At 44.1% G+C, this 23,134-nt stretch overlaps 1 protein-coding gene across 4 annotated transcripts in view; it reads left to right on the forward strand.

Moving 5' to 3' along the window:
* Positions 1-23,134, forward strand: part of FRMPD4 (FERM and PDZ domain containing 4) — a 739,093-nt gene that overhangs the window by 688,268 nt on the left and 27,691 nt on the right. For all 4 annotated transcript variants that reach the window (XM_077296709.1, XM_077296712.1, XM_077296710.1 and 1 more), the window contains one exon: positions 8,492-8,623. In XM_077296709.1, coding sequence (XP_077152824.1) covers positions 8,492-8,623 — 132 coding nt within the window. The remainder of the gene's footprint in view (positions 1-8,491; positions 8,624-23,134) is intronic.

Below are 23,134 nucleotides of genomic sequence, written 5' to 3' on the forward strand. Positions count from 1 at the left end.
GCCAAGAAAAAAATTGGACATGTTGCACAACCCCATAGAATAACTAGGATACAAATGCTATCCATCAAAACCGCGGATAGCACTTATCCACTTAAAGGGAACCTGTCACCTGAATTTGGCGGGACCAGTTTTGGGTCATATGGGCGGGGTTTTCGGGTGTTTGATTCATCCTTTCCTTACCCGCTGGTTGCATGCTGGCTGCAATATTGGATTGAAGTTCATTCTCTGTCCTCTGGAGTACACGCCTGCGCAAGGCAATATTACTGAAGATGGAATTATTGGAGGTGATGAGAAGAAGAAAAAGGTAACTCCATCTCAATGTCGGTACAGCAATTATTGCTGAAATATTTTATTCTTCATGTTCATGGATGTTGCACTGACGAGGGGCAAACACATAATACTGCCAGGCCATCATTTCTAGAATGTGAAAAAAAACTAAAAACAACTTCCTCTAGATTTGTGAATATATATTGTATGTAGGTGGAGACAAAGATTTCCAGGCTTTTCATATAAAACAATAGCTATACAATAGTGCTATATAGCTGGTTTGAGCGAGAACAATATTACCTGCAGTGAAATGTGTGAATTCTTTTCCACTTTTACTTTTGTGCTTATTCTGTAAGATGAAGCACAGCTTAATCTCAGAATAGCGTGGCAGTTATGTAATGTGAATGTAATCATAATGGCAGGCTGCACAATACACAACAAAACATGCACCAGGCTCACCAGCAGCAACTCTTGCCTCTTTTGTGTAAGGCAGTAATTAGAATTGCCATTATAAGTAGATTATTTGTTAATATCCTCCTATCAGAGGGAATCACATTTCTGATCAAATTTCATCACTTGGATTTGTTGTTGACATTCGTTCAGTCCTCTGCATTTCCCTTGGTCTCATTAAGAAAACCAATGAGTCTCTAAGCTGTGATATTGCAGCAGCAATGTTTAATTGGTGCCGTAATCTACCTAATCCAAAATATGTCTATCTGCTTTCCCATCACTTCTGTCATTGTACTTAACATTTCCTGTTCAGCAATCCATGCCATCTGTCTGTGCAACATGTGGAAGCAAATCTCAGCAGAACTGATTAAAAACTTGGCAATTTAGTTACATAGGTATTTGTGTTTTTAGAAATTTATGGATGATACATTAACCAATTCCCAACATGTGACATATTATTATGTCCAGCGTCGAACTGGGGTGTCTGGGGCCCACCCTACAGCTATATGTAAATACTGCTAACCGGTATCCCCTTATAGTGGAGAATCGACAAAAACTCAGGCGGCTCCTGCACATCTACTGTGTGCCACCATAACTGGGATGAACAGTTATGGAGGTTTGTATGAAGGAGGTTCTTCTGTAAAAAAAACACCAATCCATGGACTCGATAGGATAGGGGATAACTTATTGATCGTTTGGATCCGACCATTGGAAACCGCAATTGGGAAGTTTTATCCCTTACAAGACACTTTTATTCCCATTTTAAAATGGAAGAGCAGGTGGATTTATGACCACAGTTCCATTCATTCTCTTTGGGGCTTCCAGAAAAAAAAAGCATAGCACTCACAGCCACTGAGGGAAAGAATGGATCAGTGGTCAAGGCGCACATGACGCTTGAGTCTAATGGGGATAAAAGTTCCACATTCTGAGAATCGGTGCTGGTCACATCAGTCAGACACCCATCAATCAATAAGTTATCACATATCCTGTGGTGACTACTTGCTTTCACCGGAGAACCCCTGTGCATCATGTTCCAAGTACTTAATCACTAATGGAAATAAAGAATCTTCTCCTAATTAATATCAGAGAGAACATTTTACCACTGCACACAACACAATCCACTATTCCAAGACCAATAGTATCATGTACAAGGAAGAAATACTACCACACCATGACCAGACCACATATTGCTGGCATAAAGCGATCAAATAATTCCACATACAAAGGAGAACTACCTTCACACCGTGACCAGACCACATATTACCAGCATGTAGTGACCAAATAATTCCACATACAAAGGAGAAATACCGGCACATGTTGACTGGGCTATATATTACCACCATATAGTGACAGAATAATACCATATACTGTACAAGGGTAACACAGCCACACCATGACCAGACCACATATTATCAACATACAACGACCAAATAATTCCACATACAGGGGTAAAATAATACCACATACAGGAATAAATACCGCCACACCATGACCTGACCACATGTTATGATAGAGTGACCGAATATTACAATACTGATCATTACTAAAATCCACAATGCTAATAACCATGTTATTACCACCAATTACATTATACACAGGAGCTCTGTAGGTGTACAGGTAATACAGTGACTCACCAATGATAATATGTAGAATAGCTCTGTATATAGTGTACAGGTAATACAGTGATCACCAGTTACAATATACACAGGAAGTCTGTACAAAGTGTACCAGTAATACAGGAATCACCAGATACATTATACACAGGAGCTCTGTATATAGTTTATAGTGTAAGTGTACAGGTAACACATCGACATCTCTATTTAAAGTCCTTTGCTTTTCTTCTTCATCAAGGTCAGACCGCTATCACTTCTTCCAGCCAGGATTCGTCTCTCCAGAAAATAACACACTGGTATCAATAGCTGATCATTTCTAGAGCACAGTCCCCCTTATTCCATGACTTATATTCTACTCCAGATGAAAAAAAAAGGCGACATAGTGCCGCCCTGAACATTAGCGCAATTTTGTTACCACCATGGAAAACAGTATGCTAAAAAGTAAATTTCATTACAGCGGTATTGTTCCTTAATTGGCCCCTACAGTAATTATGTCCTTCCACTTGCCACTTTAAACTAATAATGAAGGTGTTAGGGCTAGCGGAACGCACCAAATGAATATATAGATTTTATTATGATAGATGCGTTCGCAGCCCGGCGTCCACCGTGCAGGAGAACCTGGTGCTAGCAAATAGCAGAACTAAATGGCGGTGTTAGCTAACTCTGTTACTTCACAGAGCAGCCGTGAACTCAAAGCACTGCGCCCTGTTAGACTCCACAGAGGCACAGGCTAACTGCCTAAACAAGAGCAGTCAGTGGTCATGCATGCACACGAAACTCCTCGCCGGAGGTGCCAGCATTCTAGGGGCTTATTTCAGCCGGGTCCCTGAACACACTCATAAAAGACCACACTGGCACAAAGTACATAAATAAAGAGCAATACTAGCGCATGGCCGTGCAGCCATGCGAGCCTTAAATAGCTGCAGCACATACAGGACCTTCCTGGAAGGACCAATGAGAGGCTGCCACAGAGCGTGAGCACCTACAGGACCTTAGCTGCAGTGTCTGATCATGTGACCCTTGATCTCCACTGAGAGATCTTACTCTGGGCATGCTCAGAATGAGAAAAGCAGGACTTAGTCCCAGAAGTATCTGCTCGCCGCTGCCCAGCACTGACTTCAATGGCAGAAGCAGGAAAAGTAGCAGTAACTCTCTGTACAGAGTCAGACTGAGCGAGACGCTGGGACCGACGTCTCCTCTGAGCAGGCTCCACTGCGGCAGGAGAAGAATGGGAGACCGCAGCGGAGATGGCCCGAGATTCCCCCTGTGCAGAGACGGGAACTCGACCTCTAACAGAAGGTTCCTCATTTTGGCCTCCATGCAGTAATAAAGTCCCTCAACCTGGCCCTGTTAATTAATAGTGTCCCCATCTTAGGCCGCTATGTTCCCCCATCTTGGGTCCCTATGTACCTGATGCTTGCCCCTAAGTCCCTGGTGCTGGCCCCTGTGTCTAATTGTGCTGGCCCCTATGTCCCTGGTGCTGGCCCCTATGTCCCTGGTGTTGGCCCCTATGTCCATTGTGTTGGTCCCATGTCCCTGGTCCTGGCCCCATGCCCATGGTACCATGTCCTTGGGCCTGGCCTCGCATCATGCTGCTTACACAAAAGAAAAAAACAAGATTCTTTTTACCTGCCTGCACTTCCTTCGCTGCACGCTTCCTCTCCCTTCAGATCCGCCATGGTCGTGTTAAAATGGTCACTGACCTAACTGAGGACGGTGGCTGACGTCTGTGTGTCCATTGAGGTCACTTTCATGCGCAGCATGTGACAGGCACACTGACATCAGCTGTTCTGTTAGGTCAATATTTAAAACATTTTTTTTAAAGATATAGAAAAAAATAAAAATCCGATCTATCAAAATATAAAATGAATTACGGTAATCAGTTAATGCTGAAAATAGAAAAAAATTATTAGAAAACCAAAATTGTATTTTTTGATCATGCAAAATAGTGCAAAAAATTTACTGTAATAAGAAGTGATCAAAATGCTATATCTACCCCAAAATGTTTAGAAACATGCCATATCTGACACAAAATGTAATCATAATACACCAAATGTACCCATCTATTTTTTTCCAGAAGCTATGAATCTTTTGATGATATAAAATTCTATAGATGGTAAGATTTTCAAAGTTTTTGATATCTTTTACTCGTGTCCAAAAGTGTAAAAACATTCTTTTCTATAGACAATCCATTCCTAGGTCCTTGGATCAACTTTCTGTGAGTTGTAAACACAATGGTGCATCCACTATTGCTCTCAACAATGTGCCAGAAAGGACTCAATAAAATCAATGGCTGTCACTTATGAATGCCATCTAACATTAGCTTCTAGTAACTGCAGATACTGTCACCCCTGGCCCCTGAGATACTCTCTCCGGCTCTGCAGCTCTCATAGGTTTTGACTCGCCCTTCTGATACAGTTTCCCATCCGGCTTTCCCTTCTGGAAAGTGATAAAAGCATGCTCCTCTGTACCTAATTCGGGCTGTAGGCACAAGATGTCCTGTGAAGGTCTGCTAAAGTTAGTGGCGGCTGTCTGAATGCTGGCCAAAGTTCATACTCTCTTTTTTTCAGCCATCAGGTCTTGAAGTTGAACTACAGTTATTACACTTTCTATCTAATCTGATCATCTAATCTAAAGCAGGAAATGTTTCCCTTTTTCAACTAACCCTGCCCCTCCTATATCGGGCTGTTCTCAAACACTTTATCTGTTCCTGTACTGTAACTATCTACTTCCACTGCACTTTCCCAATCCCTATATATATATATATATATATATATATATATATATATACAGTGGGGCAAAAAAGTATTTAGTCATTCAGCAATAGTGCAAGTTCCACCACTTAAAAAGATGAGAGGCGTCTGTAATTTACATCATAGGTAGACCTCAACTATGGGAGACAAACTGAGAAAAAAAAATCCAGAAAATCACATTGTCTGTTTTTTTATCATTTTATTTGCATATTATGGTGGAAAATAAGTATTTGGTCAGAAACAAAATTTCATCTCAATACTTTGTAATATATCCTTTGTTGGCAATGACAGAGGTCAAACGTTTTCTGTAAGTCTTCACAAGGTTGCCACACACTGTTGTTGGTATGTTGGCCCATTCCTCCATGCAGATCTCCTCTAGAGCAGTGATGTTTTTGGCTTTACGCTTGGCAACACGGACTTTCAGCTCCCTCCAAAGGTTTTCTATAGGGTTGAGATCTGGAGACTGGCTAGGCCACTCCAGGACCTTGAAATGCTTCTTACGAAGCCACTCCTTCGTTGCCCTGGCGGTGTGCTTTGGATCATTGTCATGTTGAAAGACCCAGCCACGTTTCATATTCAATGCCCTTGCTGATGGAAGGAGGTTTGCACTCAAAATCTCACGATACATGGCCCCATTCATTCTTTCATGTACCCGGATCAGTCGTCCTGGCCCCTTTGCAGAGAAACAGCCCCAAAGCATGATGTTTCCACCACCATGCTTTACAGTAGGTATGGTGTTTGATGGATGCAACTCAGTATTCTTTTTCCTCCAAACTCGACAAGTTGTGTTTCTACCAAACAGTTCCAGTTTGGTTTCATCAGACCATAGGACATTCTCCCAAAACTCCTCTGGATCATCCAAATGCTCTCTAGCAAACTTCAGACGGGCCCGGACATGTACTGGCTTAAGCAGTGGGACACGTCTGGCACTGCAGGATCTGAGTCCATGGTGGCGTAGTGTGTTACTTATGGTAGGCCTTGTTACATTGGTTCCAGCTCTCTGCAGTTCATTCACTAGGTCCCCCCGCGCGGTTCTGGGATTTTTGCTCACCGTTCTTGTGATCATTCTGACCCCACGGGGTGGGATTTTGCGTGGAGCCCCAGATCGAGGAAGATTATCAGTGGTCTTGAATGTCTTCCATTTTCTAATTATTGCTCCCACTGTTGATTTCTTCACTCCAAGCTGGTTGGCTATTGCAGATTCAGTCTTCCCAGCCTGGTGCAGGGCTACAATTTTGTTTCTGGTGTCCTTTGACAGCTCTTTGGTCTTCACCATAGTGGAGTTTGGCGTCAGACTGTTTCAGGGTGTGCACAGGTGTCTTTTTATACTGATAACAAGTTTAAACAGGTGCCATTACTACAGGTAATGAGTGGAGGAAAGAGGAGACTCTTAAAGAAGAAGTTACAGGTCTGTGAGAGCCAGAAATCTTGATTGTTTGTTTCTGACCAAATACTTATTTTCCACCATAATATGCAAATAAAATGATAAAAAAACAGACAATGTGATTTTCTGGATTTTTATTTCTCAGTTTGTCTCCCATAGTTGAGGTCTACCTATGATGTAAATTACAGTCGCCTCTCATCTTTTTAAGTGGTGGAACTTGCACTATTGCTGACTGACTAAATACTTTTTTGCCCCACTGTATATATATATAGCTTTGTCCTATTCCTATACCATTGTCCTAATTTCTTACCCTAATGCATTCCCAATTCTTAGTACATTAACACATTATGAGTTCCACAACATTGGTATTTAAAACATTCTATAAAATTGTTCATATTACATATTCACTCACAAAACCATCATAAATTTGTTCACATTAGTGCCCATGATATTTTATTCACTTGAGATACATTTTGAATACACAAAAACGCACACGTTTTTATTAGAGAGGAAAAACAGAATGATTGTCCCTGACATACTCTTACACTAGTAAATACAAATTTATATTTATAATGAGACAATTATTTAGCATTTATGGATACAGATTCATCAACATGAGTTTGGAGGAAAACAGACCTTTAGCCGAGCTTAACTGGTCTTGTTTATTGCTTTTCTTTTAAGGTGAAAAATTGATAATTTTTAGTAAGTCTGCATGTGACACATCTCAAGATTCCAAAAATTATGTGTCTTCAAGTGACAAATGTAATTTTTTTTTGTATTTGCAAAAGCTTAGGCAATTGGATTGATAAATTACCTCTATTGTCTAAATTATGTACTTGGTGTCAGTGCCTAGGGCAGCATGAGCTATAAATAAAGTCATGGCTCAGGAACCTCCACAGACCTTGATCCCAGCCTGCTCTCACTAAACCATAAAACATGAAGTTCTGCATGGTCTGTTGTCCAGTAACATAACCCACCATTCAACTGATGCTGAAATATGGGAAAAATATGAATTTATCAAAATATAGATGCTACTGTATATCTCCATTTATCAGCTTTGGTAGATTTCTTAGTCAATGTCATTAAATAGTTTTGAATAGTATATCTTTACTAAAAATGATCATCGTTATGTTAGGCTATTTTCACACATCAGGTTTTGGTTTCAGGCTAAATCCGGCAAATTTGCAAAAAAAACGGATAAGGCGGAAATCGTGAAAAACTGATGCACCGGATCCGTTTTTTAGCTGGATCCGGCTTTGCACATGTAATTTTGACTTCCTGATTCCGGGGGGGGGGGTGGGGGAGAGAGAGAGAGAAAGAGAAAGAGAAAGAGAGAGAGAAAGAGAAAGAGCTAGCTTCTGGGCATGCTCAGTGTACAAAATACGGATTCGGTAGCCGGAACTGTTCATTCACACATCCGTTCCATGCGTTTATTGCCGCAAATGTCCCTTCAGGCTTTTTCGCTGCACAGAAAAAACGTTGCAGGGGACGTTTTTTGTGTCCGGCAAAAAAGCCTGAAGGGACAGATCCGGCACAAAACGGATGAAACGCATGTCCTTCAGGCACAATCCGGCGCTAATACAACTCTATGGGAAAAAAAACGGCTCTGGTGTGTAAAAAAACTGGATCCGTTTTTTTCAAAAATTGCCGGATTGTGCCTGAAACAAAAAACCTGATGTGTGAAAGTAGCCTTAGTAAATTATGGTAAAATATTGTGATCTAAATAGTCTGCTTTATTTGTTATACTGTGTTATAGTGTATATTTAGAGCTATTTTTGTTTTTTGGTTTAACTGTCATTAGCTGTATATGTTTTCACACTGGGATGAATTAATTAATTAATTAATTAATATTCTGACCTCAAAAGTCATCTGTATAAACTATGAAAAAATGTAACTGATGAACATGATTTTTTTTGCCTCAATTTTCTTGCCATTCAAATACAGATTTTAGCCAGCTACAAGCGCTAGCTGGATGTCTGAATATGTGAAGGGTTTTGCATTGAAATATAATGATTCTCTTTTAGGATGTTATATTAACACTCCAAGAAAAGCTTTCAATAAAGTGCATTGAACACTTTTCCTTGATGCTGGAGCAAACTACTGAGGGAGCTGGAACTAAACTCCTTTTGTTACATGAACAGGAGACACTAACTCAGGTATATATTATTATGATTTATTTTTATAGCCGTATTGATTACATGGTGCTGTACACGAGAAGGGGTTAGATGGAAAACACAAATAGAAATTACAGTGACCAAACTAACAATGACAGACCGATACAGAAAGGAGCGGGCCCTGCCCATGCAGACTTATATTCTACAGGGCAATGGGAAAGTAAACAGTAGGGTAGGGGATTGCGGCAGCTTTAGTAGTGTTGAGGTGGCAGGGGATCATTGCATGCAGTAAGCTTTCCTGAAGAGATGGGTTTTCAAGTTCCGTATGAAAGTTCCAAGTGTGGTAGATAATCCGATGAGGTGCAGCACAGAAGTCCAGAGGATGACGAATGCTCAGGAGAAGTCTTGGAGGCATGAGGAACATATGAGTATGGAGGACAGAAGGAAGTCTTGGGAAGACCGGAGGTTGCCTGCTGGAAGATATCAGGAGATTAGTTTGGACATATGTGAGGGAGACAGGTTATGGATAGCTTTGTAAGTCTGTGTTAGCAGTTTGAACTGGATACATTGGGGAACTGAGGGCCAATGAAGGGATTTACAGAGGGGAAAAGCATAAGAGTGGTGTGGGGAGAAGTGGATTAGACAAGCAGCAGAGTTAAGGATGGACTGGAGAGTTGCGAGAGTGTTAACAGGGAGGCCACAGAGGAAGATATTGCAGTAGTCAAGGCAAGAGATGATGAGGACATGCAACATTTTCGTAGTTTTAGGGTTAAAAAAATAACAGATTCTGAAAATATTTTTGAGTTGGAGGTGACAGGTGGCAAGAGATTGAATGTGCAGTTTGAAGGACAGGGCAGAGTCCTCTGAGGAACTCTGAGGCACTCTGAGGCAGTGGACTTTCTCTACTGCGGAGAGCGTGATGTAATTAATTTTGATTCATAGATTGAGTAGAGGGGTTAAGTGAGATGGAGGAAAGATGATGAGTTTACTTTTGTCCACATTGCATTTTAGGAAGCGAGAGGAGAAGAAAGAGGATATGACTGATAGACACTCTGGGATTCTGGACAGCAGAGAGGTGACGTCTTGGCCAGAGAGGTAGATCTGAGTGTCACCAGCGTTTAGGTGGTAATGGAAGTCATGAGACTTTATGAGTTGTCCCAAGCCAAAGTTATAGATTGAGAACAGTAGGAACAGAGCTTTGAAGGACACCAGAAGAGGGAGGTCGAGATGAGAAGGTAGCGTGGGAATGGGAGACACTAAATGTCAGTTTAGAATGGTATGTGGAGATCCAGGAGAGGGCGAGGTCTTTGATGCCAAGGGAAAAGATTATTTGTAGGAGGACGAAGTTAACAGTTGTATGGAAGGCAGAGGACAGATCTAGAAGGGAGAGTGAAGAGAATAGTAATTTTGGTCATGGCAGTCTTGGTGGAGTGTTGGGGATGAAAGCCGGAATGTAGGTTGCCAAAGAGTGAGATGGATGAGAGGTGGGAGGAAGGCTCAGCATGGACATGCTGTTAGATTAGTTTTGAGGCAAAGCAGAGCAGTGATATGGGATGATAGCTGGATGTAGAGGTCGGGTTGAGGGATGGTCTCTTCAGCATAGGTATGATTATGGCATAGTTGAAAGCAAAAGGGGTGGGTTAAGGCCGGGATAAGCGTGATGATGAGGTTGGGTAAGAGGTGGAAAGGGACGGGGTCAAGTGCACAAGTGGTGAAGTGGAATTTGGAGAGGAGATGAGAAATCTCTTCTTCAGTAATGGTGGGGAGGAAGGTTATAGTGAGGGGCAGTGGTTTGTTATACATAGGGGTTGAGGTAGTTTGCAGTAAAGGCTTGTCTTCTTTGGTTGATCTTATTTTTTAAATATGTGAAAGTCTTCTGCAGAGATGAGGAAGGTCGAAGAGGGCAGTGGTGGCAGAGGAGGAAGTTAAAAGTTTTGAATAACTGTTTAGGGCTGTTGGATAAAAAGAAGATATGAGGGTTGTGAAGTAGAGCTGTTTTGCAAAGGTGAGGGCTAGCTTGAATGTAAGAGATGCTTTTCTTAATTCGGTGAAGTCTTCTTGCGAGTGTGTTTTCTTTCAGTGCTGCTCCACAACTCTCAACACTTGCCAAAGCATTTTTGCGAGGTTGTTGTGTCAGGGTTGTCTATTGATTCATCGCACTCTGCCATGCATGAGAGGGGCAACAGAGTCAATAGATCATGCGAGTGTGGCATTGTAGAAAACATTGGCACTGTCTGTTTTATGGAGTGAAAATATGGAGGACAGCAGTATGATAGAGTCAAAGAGTGTGTGAATGTCTAGGTGTGTAAGGTTTCTGTGGGGGTGCGCTAGTTGCTGGATTGGATGGCAGGTGATGAGGACGGGGATGAGAAAGGAGTAGATAGTGGTCAGATAGGGCGAGAGGTGAGGTTGTGAAATTAGATAGGGGGCAGAGGCCGGCGAAGTTAAGGTCTAATGTATGTCTGTCTGTGTGGGTGACTGTGGAGGACCACTGAGTAACACCAAAGAATAACTGGTGGATGTCAATGAGAATGTTGAAGTCACTTATGATGATGGTGAGATTATCAGCAATAAGAAAGAGTAAAAGTCAGGTGGAAAAGTGGCCAATAAAGGCAGTGGCCAGGCCCAGTTACATGGAGAGTAGATACAGACAGAATGCAGTTCAAAAGAAGGCAGGATGAGGGAGAGTACCACCACCGTGTCTACTGTTAGGATTAAGGAGTGTAGTTGAATTGATGGGCACTGTAACATAGTGCACCAGGTGAGGCCGTGTCGGAGGGCATCAGCCATGTTTTGGTGAGGTCCAGGAAGGATAGTTTACAAAAGGAAAAGAGGTCATGGAAGATGAGGAGCTTATTGAAGACGGTTTTTCAAAGTGCTCAAGAAAAAGGGAGCAGCGGAATGGGGGTCAAAGGAAAGGGTTTCAGAGATTATGGTAGTATTTTTAATATACAGTATATATACACTCACCGGCCACTTTATTAGGTACACCATGCTAGTAACGGGTTGGACCCCCTTTTGCCTTCAGAACTGCCTCAATTCTTCGTGGCATAGATTCAACAAGGTGCTGGAAGCATTCCTCAGAGATTTTGGTCCATATTGACATGATGGCATCACACAGTTGCCGCAGATTTGTCGGCTGCACATCCCAAAGATGCTCCATACAAGGCAGGATGGATCCATGCTTTCATGTTGTTTACGCCAAATTCTGACCCTACCATCCGAATGTCGCAGCAGAAATCGAGACTCATCAGACCAAGCAACGTTTTTCCAATCTTCTACTGTCCAATTTCGATGAGCTTGTACAAATTGTAGCCTCAGTTTCCTGTTCTTAGCTGAAAGGAGTGGTACCCGGTGTGGTCTTCTGCTGCTGTAGCCCATCTGCCTCAAAGTTCGACGCACTGTGCGTTCAGAGATGCTCTTAGGCCTACCTTGGTTGTAACGGGTGGCGATTTGAGTCACTGTTGCCTTTCTATCAGCTCGAACCAGTCTGCCCATTCTCCTCTGACCTCTGGCATCAACAAGGCATTTCCGCCCACAGAACTGCCGCTCACTGGATTTTTTTTCTTTTTCGGACCATTCTCTGTAAACCCTAGAGATGGTTGTGCGTGAAAATCCCAGTAGATCAGCAGTTTCTGAAATACTCAGACCAGCCCTTCTGGCACCAACAACCATGCCACGTTCAAAGGCACTCAAATCACCTTTCTTCCCCATACTGATGCTCGGTTTGAACTGCAGGAGATTGTCTTGACCATGTCTACATGCCTAAATGCACTGAGTTGCCGCCATGTGATTGGCTGATTAGAAATTAAGTGTTAACAAGAAGTTGGACAGGTGTACCTAATAAAGTGGCCGGTGAGTGTATATATATATATATATATATATATATAGTATATATACAGGGTGGGCCATTTATATGGATACACCTAAATAAAATGGGAATGGTTGGTGATATCAACTTCCTGTTTGTGGCACATTAGTATATGGGAGGTGGAAAGCTTTTCAAGATGGGAGGTGACCATGGCAGCCATTTTGAAGTTGGCCATTTTGGATCCAACTATATTTTTTTCAATGGGAGGAAGGTCATGTGACACGTAAAACTTATTGAGAATTTCACAAGGAAGAGAAAGATGGGTGACATTGGTGGCCATTCAACTGGCCCACGATGACCAATCCACTTTCCAGGAAACTGTTCATGTAGGAATGCTCAGATCTGACACCCAAGATGGTGCACCTCCACATTATGGGTGTCAGGTCTGAGCATTCCTACATGAACAGTTTCCTGGAAAGTGGGTAGGTCATCGGGGGCCAGTTGAATGGCCACCAAGGTCTCCCGATCTGACCCCCTTAGACTTTTATCTTTGGGGTCATATGAAGGTAATGGTAGATGCTGTGAAGAAACGAGATGTGCAGCATCTGAAACAACGGATACTGGAAGCCTGTGCTAGCATTTCTTCTGCGCTGTTGCTATCAGTGTGTCAAGAGTGGGAGAAAAGGGTTGCATTGACAATCCAACACATTGGGCAGCACTTTGAACACATTTTATAAGTGGTCATAAACTAGTAAATAACTCGTGAAAGAATAAAGTTCCGTTTAAACCAAGCACACCATTGTTTTCTTGTGAAATTCTCAATACATTTGATGCTTCACATGATCCTCTTCCCATTGAAAAAAATAAAGCTGGATCCAAAAAGGCCGACTTTAAAATGGCCGCCACGGTCACCACCCATCTTGAAAAGTTTTCCCCCTCCCATATACTACATATACATAGCCCACTATATATATATATATATATATATATATATATATATATATATATATATATGCAGTACAGACCAAAAGCTTGGACACACCTTCTCATTTAAAGATTTTTCTGTACTTTCATGACTATGAAGATTGTAAATTCACACTGAAGGCATCAAAACTATGAATTAACACATGTGGCATTATATACTTAACAAAAAAGTGTGAAACAACTGAAAATATGTCTTATATTCTAGGTTCTTCAAAGTAGCCACCTTTTGCTTTAATGACTGCTTTGCACACTCTTGGCATTCTCTTGATGAGCTTCAAGAGGTAGTCACCGAAAATGGTTTTCACTTCACAGGTGTGCCCTGTCAGGTTTAATACATGGGATTTATTGCCTTATAAATGGGGTTGAGACCATCAGTTGTGTTGAGCAGAAGTCTGGTGGATACACAGCTCATAGTCCTACTGAATAGACTTAGAATTTGCATTATGGCAAGAATAAAGCAGCTAAGTAAAGAAAAATGAGTGGCCATCATTACTTTAAGAAAAATTGGGAAAACTTTGAAAGTGTCCCCAAGTGCAGTTGCAAAAACCATCAAGCGCTACAAAGAAACTGGCTCACATGAGGACCACCCAAGGAAAAGAAGACCAAGAGTCACCTCTGCTTCTGAGGATAAGTTTATCCAAGTCACCAGCCACAGAAATCACAGGTTAACAGCATCTCAGATTAGAGACCAGGTCAATGCCACACAGAGTTCCAGCAGCAGACACATCTCTACAACAATTGTTAAGAGGAGACTTTGTGCAGCAGGCCTTCATGGTAAAATAGCTGCTAGGAAACAACTGCTAAGGACAGGCAACAAGCAGAAGAGACTTGTTTGTGCTAAAGAACACAAGGAATGGACATTAGACCAGTGGAAATCTATGCTTTGGTCTGATGAGTCCAAATTTGAGATCTTTGGCTCCAACCACCGTGTCTTTGTGCAACGCAGAAAAGGTGAACGGATGGACTCTACATGCCTGGTTCCCACTATGAAGCATGGAGGAGGAGGTGTGATGGTGTGGGGGTGCTTTGCTGGTAACACTTGGGGATTTATTAAAAATTGAAGGCATACTGAACCAGCATGGCTACCACAGCATCTTGCAGCGGCATGCTATACCATCCGGTTTGCGTTTAGTTGGACCATCATTTATTTTTCAACAGGACAATGACCCCAAACACATCTTCAGGCTGTGTAAGGGCTATTTGACCAAGAAGGAGAGTGATGGGGTGCTACGCCAGATGATCACCAGACCTGAACCCAATCGAGATGGTTTGAAGTAAGCTGGACCGCAGAGTGAAGGCAAAAGGGCCAACAAGTGCTAAGCATCTCTGGGAACTCCTTCAAGATTGTTGGAAGACCATTTACGATGACTACCTCTTGAAGCTCATCAAGAGAATGTCAAGAGTGTGCAAAGCAGTCATCAAAGCAAAAGGTGGCTACTTTGAAGAACCTAGAATATAAGACATAATTTCAGTTGTTTCACACTTTTTTGTTAAGTACATAATTCCACATGTGTTAATTTATAGTTTTGATGCCTTCAGTGTGAATTTACAATTTTCATAGTCATGAAAATACAAAAAAATCTTTAAATGAGGTGTGTCCAAACTTTTGGTCTGTACTGTATATATATATATATAGATACATATATGTATCTATATATATAAGAGGCATCGTGATTACTCGCTAATCCCACCCCCTGCACAGTAACACCGCCTCCCACCACATCACCACACACTTTCCCGCCTGTTATGATCCTTAGTGGCTGAGGATCACGAATAGACCAGCAAGTGAATAAACTAAGGACAAGCTCTAGGGAGATGGTAACTGGACTGATCGCAAATCTGAACCTATCCAACACAACTAGAGGTAGCCGGTGAACGTGCCTAAAAAATTCCTGGACGTCTCGAGCCAGCCTGAGGAACTAGCTACCCCTAAAGAGAAAGAAAGACCTCGCTTGCCTCCAGAGAAATAATCCCCAAAGATATAGAAGCCCCCAACAAATATTAACGGTGAAGTAAGAAGAAGGCACATACGTAGGGATGAAATCAGATTCAGCAAAAGAGGCCCACTAGTACTAGAAAGCAGAAAATAGAGCAGGGGTCTATGCGATCAATAAAAAACCCTTACAAAATATCCATCCTGAGATTTCAAGAACCCACGCACCAACTAATGGTGTGTGGGGAGAAACTCAGTCCACTAGAGCATCCAGCAAGCGAGGGAATCACATTTTAGCAAGCTGGACAAGAAAACATGATAAACACTGCTGATCAAAAAATGAGCAAAGAAAACTTAGCTTGTCCTGGATGGACTGGGAGCAAGGTAGTCAGAAGGAATCTGAGTAGCACTGATTACATCGACAGCCGGCAACAAGTGGAAGCAAAACAGAGCTATATAGGAACCTCCCAGAAAATAACGAACCAGCTGATAGCCAGAGACCAGCAGGATAACAAACAAAGCCACCAGGGGGAGCCAAAAGCAAAAGTCACACCATACCACCAGTGACCACAAGAGGGAGCCTGAAAACAGAGTTCACAACAGTACCCCCCTTAAGGAGGGGTCACCGAACCCTCATGAAAACCCCCAGGGCGATCAGGATGAGCCACATGGAAGGCACGAACCAAATCGGCCGCATGAACATCAGAGGCGACAACCCAAGAATTATCCTCCTGACCATAGCCCTTCCACTTAACCAAATACTGAAGCCTCCGTCTAGAAACACGAGAATCCAAGATCTTCTCCACCACGTATTCCAATTCTCCCTCAACCAGCACCGGGGCAGGAGGCTCAACCGGAGGAACCACAGGTACCACATACCTCCACAACAACGAGCGATGGAACACATTATGAATAGCAAATGATGCCGGGAGGTCCAGACGGAATGACACAGGGCCAAGGACTTCCAGAATCTTATAAGGACCGATAAACCAAGGCTTGAACTTAGGAGAGGAGACCTTCATAGGAACGAAGCGAGAAGACAACCACACCAAGTCCCCAACGCGAAGTCGGGGACCCACACAGCGACGGCGGTTGGCAAAGAGCTGAGCCTTCTCTTGTGACAACTTCAAATTGTCCACCACATGATTCCAAATCTGATGCAACCTATCCACCACAACATCCACTCCAGGACAGTCAGAAGGCTCCACCTGACCCGAGGAAAAACGAGGATGAAACCCCGAATTACAAAAAAAAGGAGAAACCAAAGTAGCAGAACTAGCCCGATTATTAAGGGCAAACTCGGCCAACGGCAAAAAAGTAACCCAGTCATCCTGGTCAGCAGAAACAAAACATCTTAAATAAGTCTCCAAGGTCTGATTAGTTCGCTCGGTTTGGCCATTCGTCTGAGGATGGAAGGCCGATGAAAAAGACAACTCAATGCCCAACTTAGCACAAAAGGTCCGCCAAAATCTAGACACAAACTGGGATCCTCTGTCAGAAACAATGTTCTCAGGAATCCCGTGCAAACGAACCACATTTTGAAAAAACAGTGGAACCAACTCGGAGGAGGAAGGCAACTTAGGCAAGGGCACCAAATGGACCATCTTAGAAAAACGATCACACACCACCCAGATGACAGACATTCTCTGAGAGACAGGGAGATCTGAAATAAAATCCATGGAAATGTGCGTCCAAGGCCTCTTCGGGACAGGCAAAGGTAACAGCAAACCACTGGCACGAGAACAGCAAGGCTTCGCCTGAGCACAAATTCCACAAGACTGCACAAAGGAACGCACATCCCGCGACAAGGAAGGCCACCAAAAAGACCTGGCCACCAAGTCTCTGGTACCAAATATTCCAGGATGGCCCGCCAACACCAAAGAATGAACCTCGGAGATGACTCTGTGGGTCCATCTATCCGGGACAAACAGTCTCTCCGGTGGACAGCGGTCAGGTCTATCTGCCTGAAACTCTTGCAGCACACGTCGCAAATCTGGGGAGATGGCAGACAAAATCACCCCTTCTCTAAGGATACCAGCCGGCTCTGAATCTCCAGGAGAGTCAGGCACAAAACTCCTAGAAAGAGCATCAGCCTTCACATTCTTCGAACCCGGCAGGTACGAGACCATGAAATCAAAACGAGAGAAAAACAACGACCAACGAGCCTGTCTGGGATTCAGCCGCTTGGCTGACTCGAGATAAATCAAATTCTTGTGATCAGTCAAGACCACCACACGATGTTTAGCTCCCTCGAGCCAATGTCGCCACTCCTCAAATGCCCACTTCATAGCCAACAGCTCCCGATTACCGACATCATAATTCCGCTCGGCAGGCGAAAACTTTCTTGAAAAGAAAGCACATGGCTTCATCACAGAGCCATCGGGGCTTCTCTGCGACAAAACAGCCCCCGCTCCAATCTCGGAAGCATCAACCTCCACCTGGAAGGGAAGTGAGACATCTGGCTGACATAAGACCGGAGCCGAAGAAAACCGACGCTTCAGCTCCCGAAAGGCCTCCACAGCCGCAGAAGACCAATTAGTCACATCAGAACCCTTCTTGGTCAAATCCATCAAAGGCTTAACAACGCCAGAAAAATTAGCTATGAAGCGACGGTAAAAATTAGCAAAACCCAAGAACTTCTGAAGACTCTTAACAGATGTAGGCTGCATCCAGTCATGAATAGCCTGAACCTTGACTGGGTCCATCTCAATAGTAGAAGGAGAAAAAATGAAACCCAAAAAAGAAATCTTCTGGACTTCAAAAAGACATTTTGAGCCCTTCACAAATAAAGCATTGTCACGCAGGACCTGAAAGACCATCCTGACCTGCTTAACATGAGACTCCCAATCATCCGAAAAAAACAGAATATCATCCAGATACACAATCATAAACTTATCCAGATATTCACGGAAGATGTCATGCATAAAGGACTGAAAGACTGAAGGAGCATTAGAAAGTCCAAAAGGCATCACCAAGTACTCAAAATGGCCTTCAGGCGTATTAAATGCAGTTTTCCATTCATCACCCTGTTTTATATGCACAAGGTTATACGCACCACGAAGATCTATCTTGGTGAACCAACTAGACCCCCTAATGCGAGCAAACAAATCAGTTAACAATGGCAAAGGATACTGAAATTTGACCGTGATTTTATTCAAAAGGCGATAATCAATACAGGGTCTCAGGGAACCATCCTTTTTAGCCACAAAAAAGAATCCTGCACCAAGAGGGGATGAGGACGGGCGAATATGTCCCTTCTCTAAAGACTCCTTTATATAACTCCGCATGGCAGCATGCTCCGGCACAGATAAATTTAATAGTCGTCCCTTAGGAAACTTACTACCAGGAATCAAATTTATAGCACAATCACAGTCCCTATGAGGAGGTAGAGAATTGAGTTTGGGCTCCTCAAATACATCCTGGTAGTCTGACAAAAACGTAGGGACTTCAGAAGGAGTGGACAAAGCAATTGACACCACAGGAGCGTCACCATGAATTCCCTGACAACCCCAACTTGACACCGACATAGCTTTCCAATCCAGGACTGGATTATGAGTCTGCAACCATGGTAGACCCAACACGACGACATCATGCAAATTATTCAGTACAAGAAAGCGAATCACCTCCTGATGAACAGGAGTCATGCACATGGTCACTTGTGTCCAATACTGAGGTCTATTCGTAGCCAATGGTGTAGAATCAATTCCCCTTAGTGGAATAGGGAATTTTAAAGGCTCCAAATCAAAACCACAGCGCCTGGCAAATGACCAATCCATCAGACTCAGGGCGGCTCCTGAATCTACAAAAGCATTAACCGGGTAAGATGACAGGGAACAAATCAGGGTAACAGACAAAATGAACTTAGGCTGTAAAGTACCAATGGTGACAGATTTATCAACCTTTTTTTTGCGCTTAGAGCATGCTGAGATAACATGAGCTGAGTTACCACAGTAAAAGCACAACCCATTTTGCCGTCTATAATTTTGCCGTTCACTTCTGGTCAGAATTCTGTCACATTGCATAGATTCAGGTGTCTGTTCAGAAGACACCGCCAAATGGTGCACAGGTTTGCGCTCCCGCAAACGCCGATCAATCTGAATGGCCAGAGTCATTGACTCATTCAGACCTGCAGGCGTAGGGAACCCCACCATGACATTCTTAATGACTTCAGAAAGACCTTCTCTGAAATTTGCAGCCAGGGCACACTCATTCCACTGAGTAAGCACCGACCATTTCCGAAATTTCTGGCAGTACACCTCTGCTTCATCTTGCCCCTGCGAGAGGGCCAATAACATTTTTTCAGCCTGGTTCTCCAGATTAGGTTCCTCATAGAGCAATCCAAGGGCTAGAAAAAACGCATCTACACTAAGCAATGCAGGATCCCCTGGCGCCAATGCGAAGGCCCAATCTTGAGGGTCACTGCGCAAAAAGGAAATGATAATCTTAACTTGCTGAACGGCATCACCAGAGGAACGAGGTTTCAAAGAAAGAAACAACTTGCAATTGTTCCTAAAATTCAGGAACCTAGATCTATCTCCAGAAAACAACTCCGGAATAGGTATTCTAGGCTCTGACATAGGACTGTGCACAACAAAATCCTGAATACTTTGAACCTTAGCAGCAAGATGATCCAGACTGGAAGCCAAGCTCTGGACATCCATGTCAGCAGCTGAACTCAGAGCCACACCAAGATTAAGAGGAGGAGAGAAGCTAGCCACAGCAGCTAGACACACGGCAAAAAAAAAAAAAAAAAAATTCTCAAGGCTTCTTTTCTCCTGCTTCTGCCATGCAATTAACACTTTATGGCCGGCTGTACTGTTATGATCCTTAGTGGCTGAGGATCACGAATAGACCAGCAAGTGAATAAACTAAGGACAAGCTCTAGGGAGATGGTAACTGGACTGATCGCAAATCTGAACCTATCCAACACAACTAGAGGTAGCCGGTGAACGTGCCTAAAAAATTCCTGGACATCTCGAGCCAGCCTGAGGAACTAGCTACCCCTAAAGAGAAAGAAAGACCTCGCTTGCCTCCAGAGAAATAATCCCCAAAGATATAGAAGCCCCCAACAAATATTAACGGTGAAGTAAGAAGAAGGCACATACGTAGGGATGAAATCAGATTCAGCAAAAGAGGCCCACTAGTACTAGAAAGCAGAAAATAGAGCAGGGGTCTATGCGATCAATAAAAAACCCTTACAAAATATCCATCCTGAGATTTCAAGAACCCACGCACCAACTATTGGTATGTGGGGAGAAACTCAGTCCACTAGAGCATCCAGCAAGCGAGGGAATCACATTTTAGCAAGCTGGACAAGAAAACATGATAAACACTGCTGATCAAAAAATGAGCAAAGAAAACTTAGCTTGTCCTGGATGGACTGGGAGCAAGGTAGTCAGAAGGAATCTGAGTAGCACTGATTACATCGACAGCCGGCAACAAGTGGAAGCAAAACAGAGCTATATAGGAACCTCCCAGAGGATAACGAACCAGCTGATAGCCAGAGACCAGCAGGATAACAAACAAAGCCACCAGGGGGAGCCAAAAGCAAAAGTCACACCATACCACCAGTGACCACAAGAGGGAGCCTGAAAACAGAGTTCACAACACCCGCCCCCACCTCATTACCGCACAAAATCCCACTCCCCACCACATCACCACACAATCCCGCCCCCCAACACATCAACGCACACAATCTCGCCCCCCAACCCATCACCGCACACAATCACGCCCTCCAACCCATCACCGCACACAATCCCGCCCCCCACCCCATCACCGCACACAATCCCGCCCCCCAACACATTACCGCATGCAATCTCGCCCCCCACCCCATCAGCACCCATAAACCCACCCTCCCACTCCATCACCACCCATAATCCCACCCCCCCACCCCATCACCACCCATAATACCACCCCCCCATCCCACCCCCCACCCGATCACCACCCATAATCCCACCCCCCACCCCATCACCACCCATAATCCCACCCCCCACCCCATCATTACCCATAATCCCACCCCCCCACCCCATCACCACCCATAATCCCACCCCCCCACCCCATCACCACCCATAATCCCACCCCATCACAACCCATAATCTCACCCCCCACCCCATCATCACCCATAATCCCACCCCCCACCCCATCACCACCCATAATCCCACCGCCCACCCCATCACCACCCATATTCCCACCCCCCACCCCATCACCACCCATAATCCCACCCCTCACCCCATCACCACCGATAATCCCACCTCCCCACCCCATCACCACCCATAATCCCACCCCCCCACCCCATCACCACCCATAATCCCACCCCCCCACCCCATCACCACCCATAATCCCACCCCCCACCCCATCACCACCCATAATAGCACCCCCCACCCCATCACCACCCATAATCCCACCCCCCACCCCATCACCACCCATAATCCTGCCCCACACCCCATCACCACCCATAATCCCACCCCCACCCCATCATCACCCATAATCCCGCCCCCCCACCCCATCACCACCCATAATCCTGCCCCCCCACCCCACCCATAATCCCGCCCTCCACCCCACCCATAATCCCGCCCTCCACCCCATCACCACCCATAATCCTGCCCCCCACCCCATCACCACCCATAATCCCGCCCTCCACCCCATCACCACCCATAATCCCGCCCCCCCACCCCATCACCACCCATAATCCCGCCCCTCCACCCCATCACCACCCATAATCCCACCCTCCCACCCCATCACCACCCATAAAACATCACCACCCATAATCCCGCCCCCCCACCCCATCACCACCCATAATCCCACCCTCCCACCCCATCACCACCCATATTCCCACCCTCCCACCCCATCACCACCCATAAAATCACCACCCATAATCCCGCCCCCCCCACCCCATCACCACCCATAATCACACCCCCGACCCCTTCACCACCCATAATCCCGCCCCCCACCCCTTTACCACCCATAATCCCACCCTCCCACCCCATTACCACCCATAATCCTGTCCCCTGCACAGTAGCTCCGCCCCCACCACATCACCACATAATCCCACCCCCAACACATCACACAACACATTGGGCAGCACTTTGAACACATTTTATAAGTGGTCATAAACTAGTAAATAACTCGTGAAAGAATAAAGTTCCGTTTAAACCAAGCACACCATTGTTTTCTTGTGAAATTCTCAATACGTTTGATGTGTCACATGATCCTCTTCCCATTGAAAAAAATAAAGCTGGATCCAAAAAGGCTGACTTTAAAATGGCCACCACGGTCACCACCCATCTTGAAAAGTTTTCCCCCTCCCATATACTAATGTGCCACAAACAGAAAGTTGATATCACCAACCATTCCCATTTTATTTAGGTGCATCTATATAAATAGCCCACCATATATATATATATATATATACACTGTGTTCCAAATTATTATGCAAATTGGATTTAAGTGTTATAAAGATTTAATTGTTTTGTTTTTCAAATAAACTCGTGGATGGTATTGTGTCTCAGGGCTCAATGGATCACTGAAATCCATCTTAAACACATGGGATAATTAGTTTTCTAGGTGATTCTAATTAAAGGAAAACTACTTAAAAATGATGTTCCACATTATTAAGCAGGTCACAGTTTACAAGTAACATGGGAAAGAAAAAGGATCTCTCTGCTGCTGAAAAGCATCAAATAGTGCAATGCCTTGGTGAAGGGATGAAAACATTAGATATTTCCCGAGAACTTAAGCATGATCATCGTACTGTTAAGAGATTTGTGGCTGTATCTGAGCACAGATGTGTTTATGCTGATAAAGGCATAATGAGGAAGATTTCTGC

The sequence above is a fragment of the Ranitomeya variabilis genome, chromosome 3 (assembly GCF_051348905.1).
Source record: "Ranitomeya variabilis isolate aRanVar5 chromosome 3, aRanVar5.hap1, whole genome shotgun sequence".
Classification (NCBI taxonomy): domain Eukaryota; kingdom Metazoa; phylum Chordata; class Amphibia; order Anura; family Dendrobatidae; genus Ranitomeya; species Ranitomeya variabilis.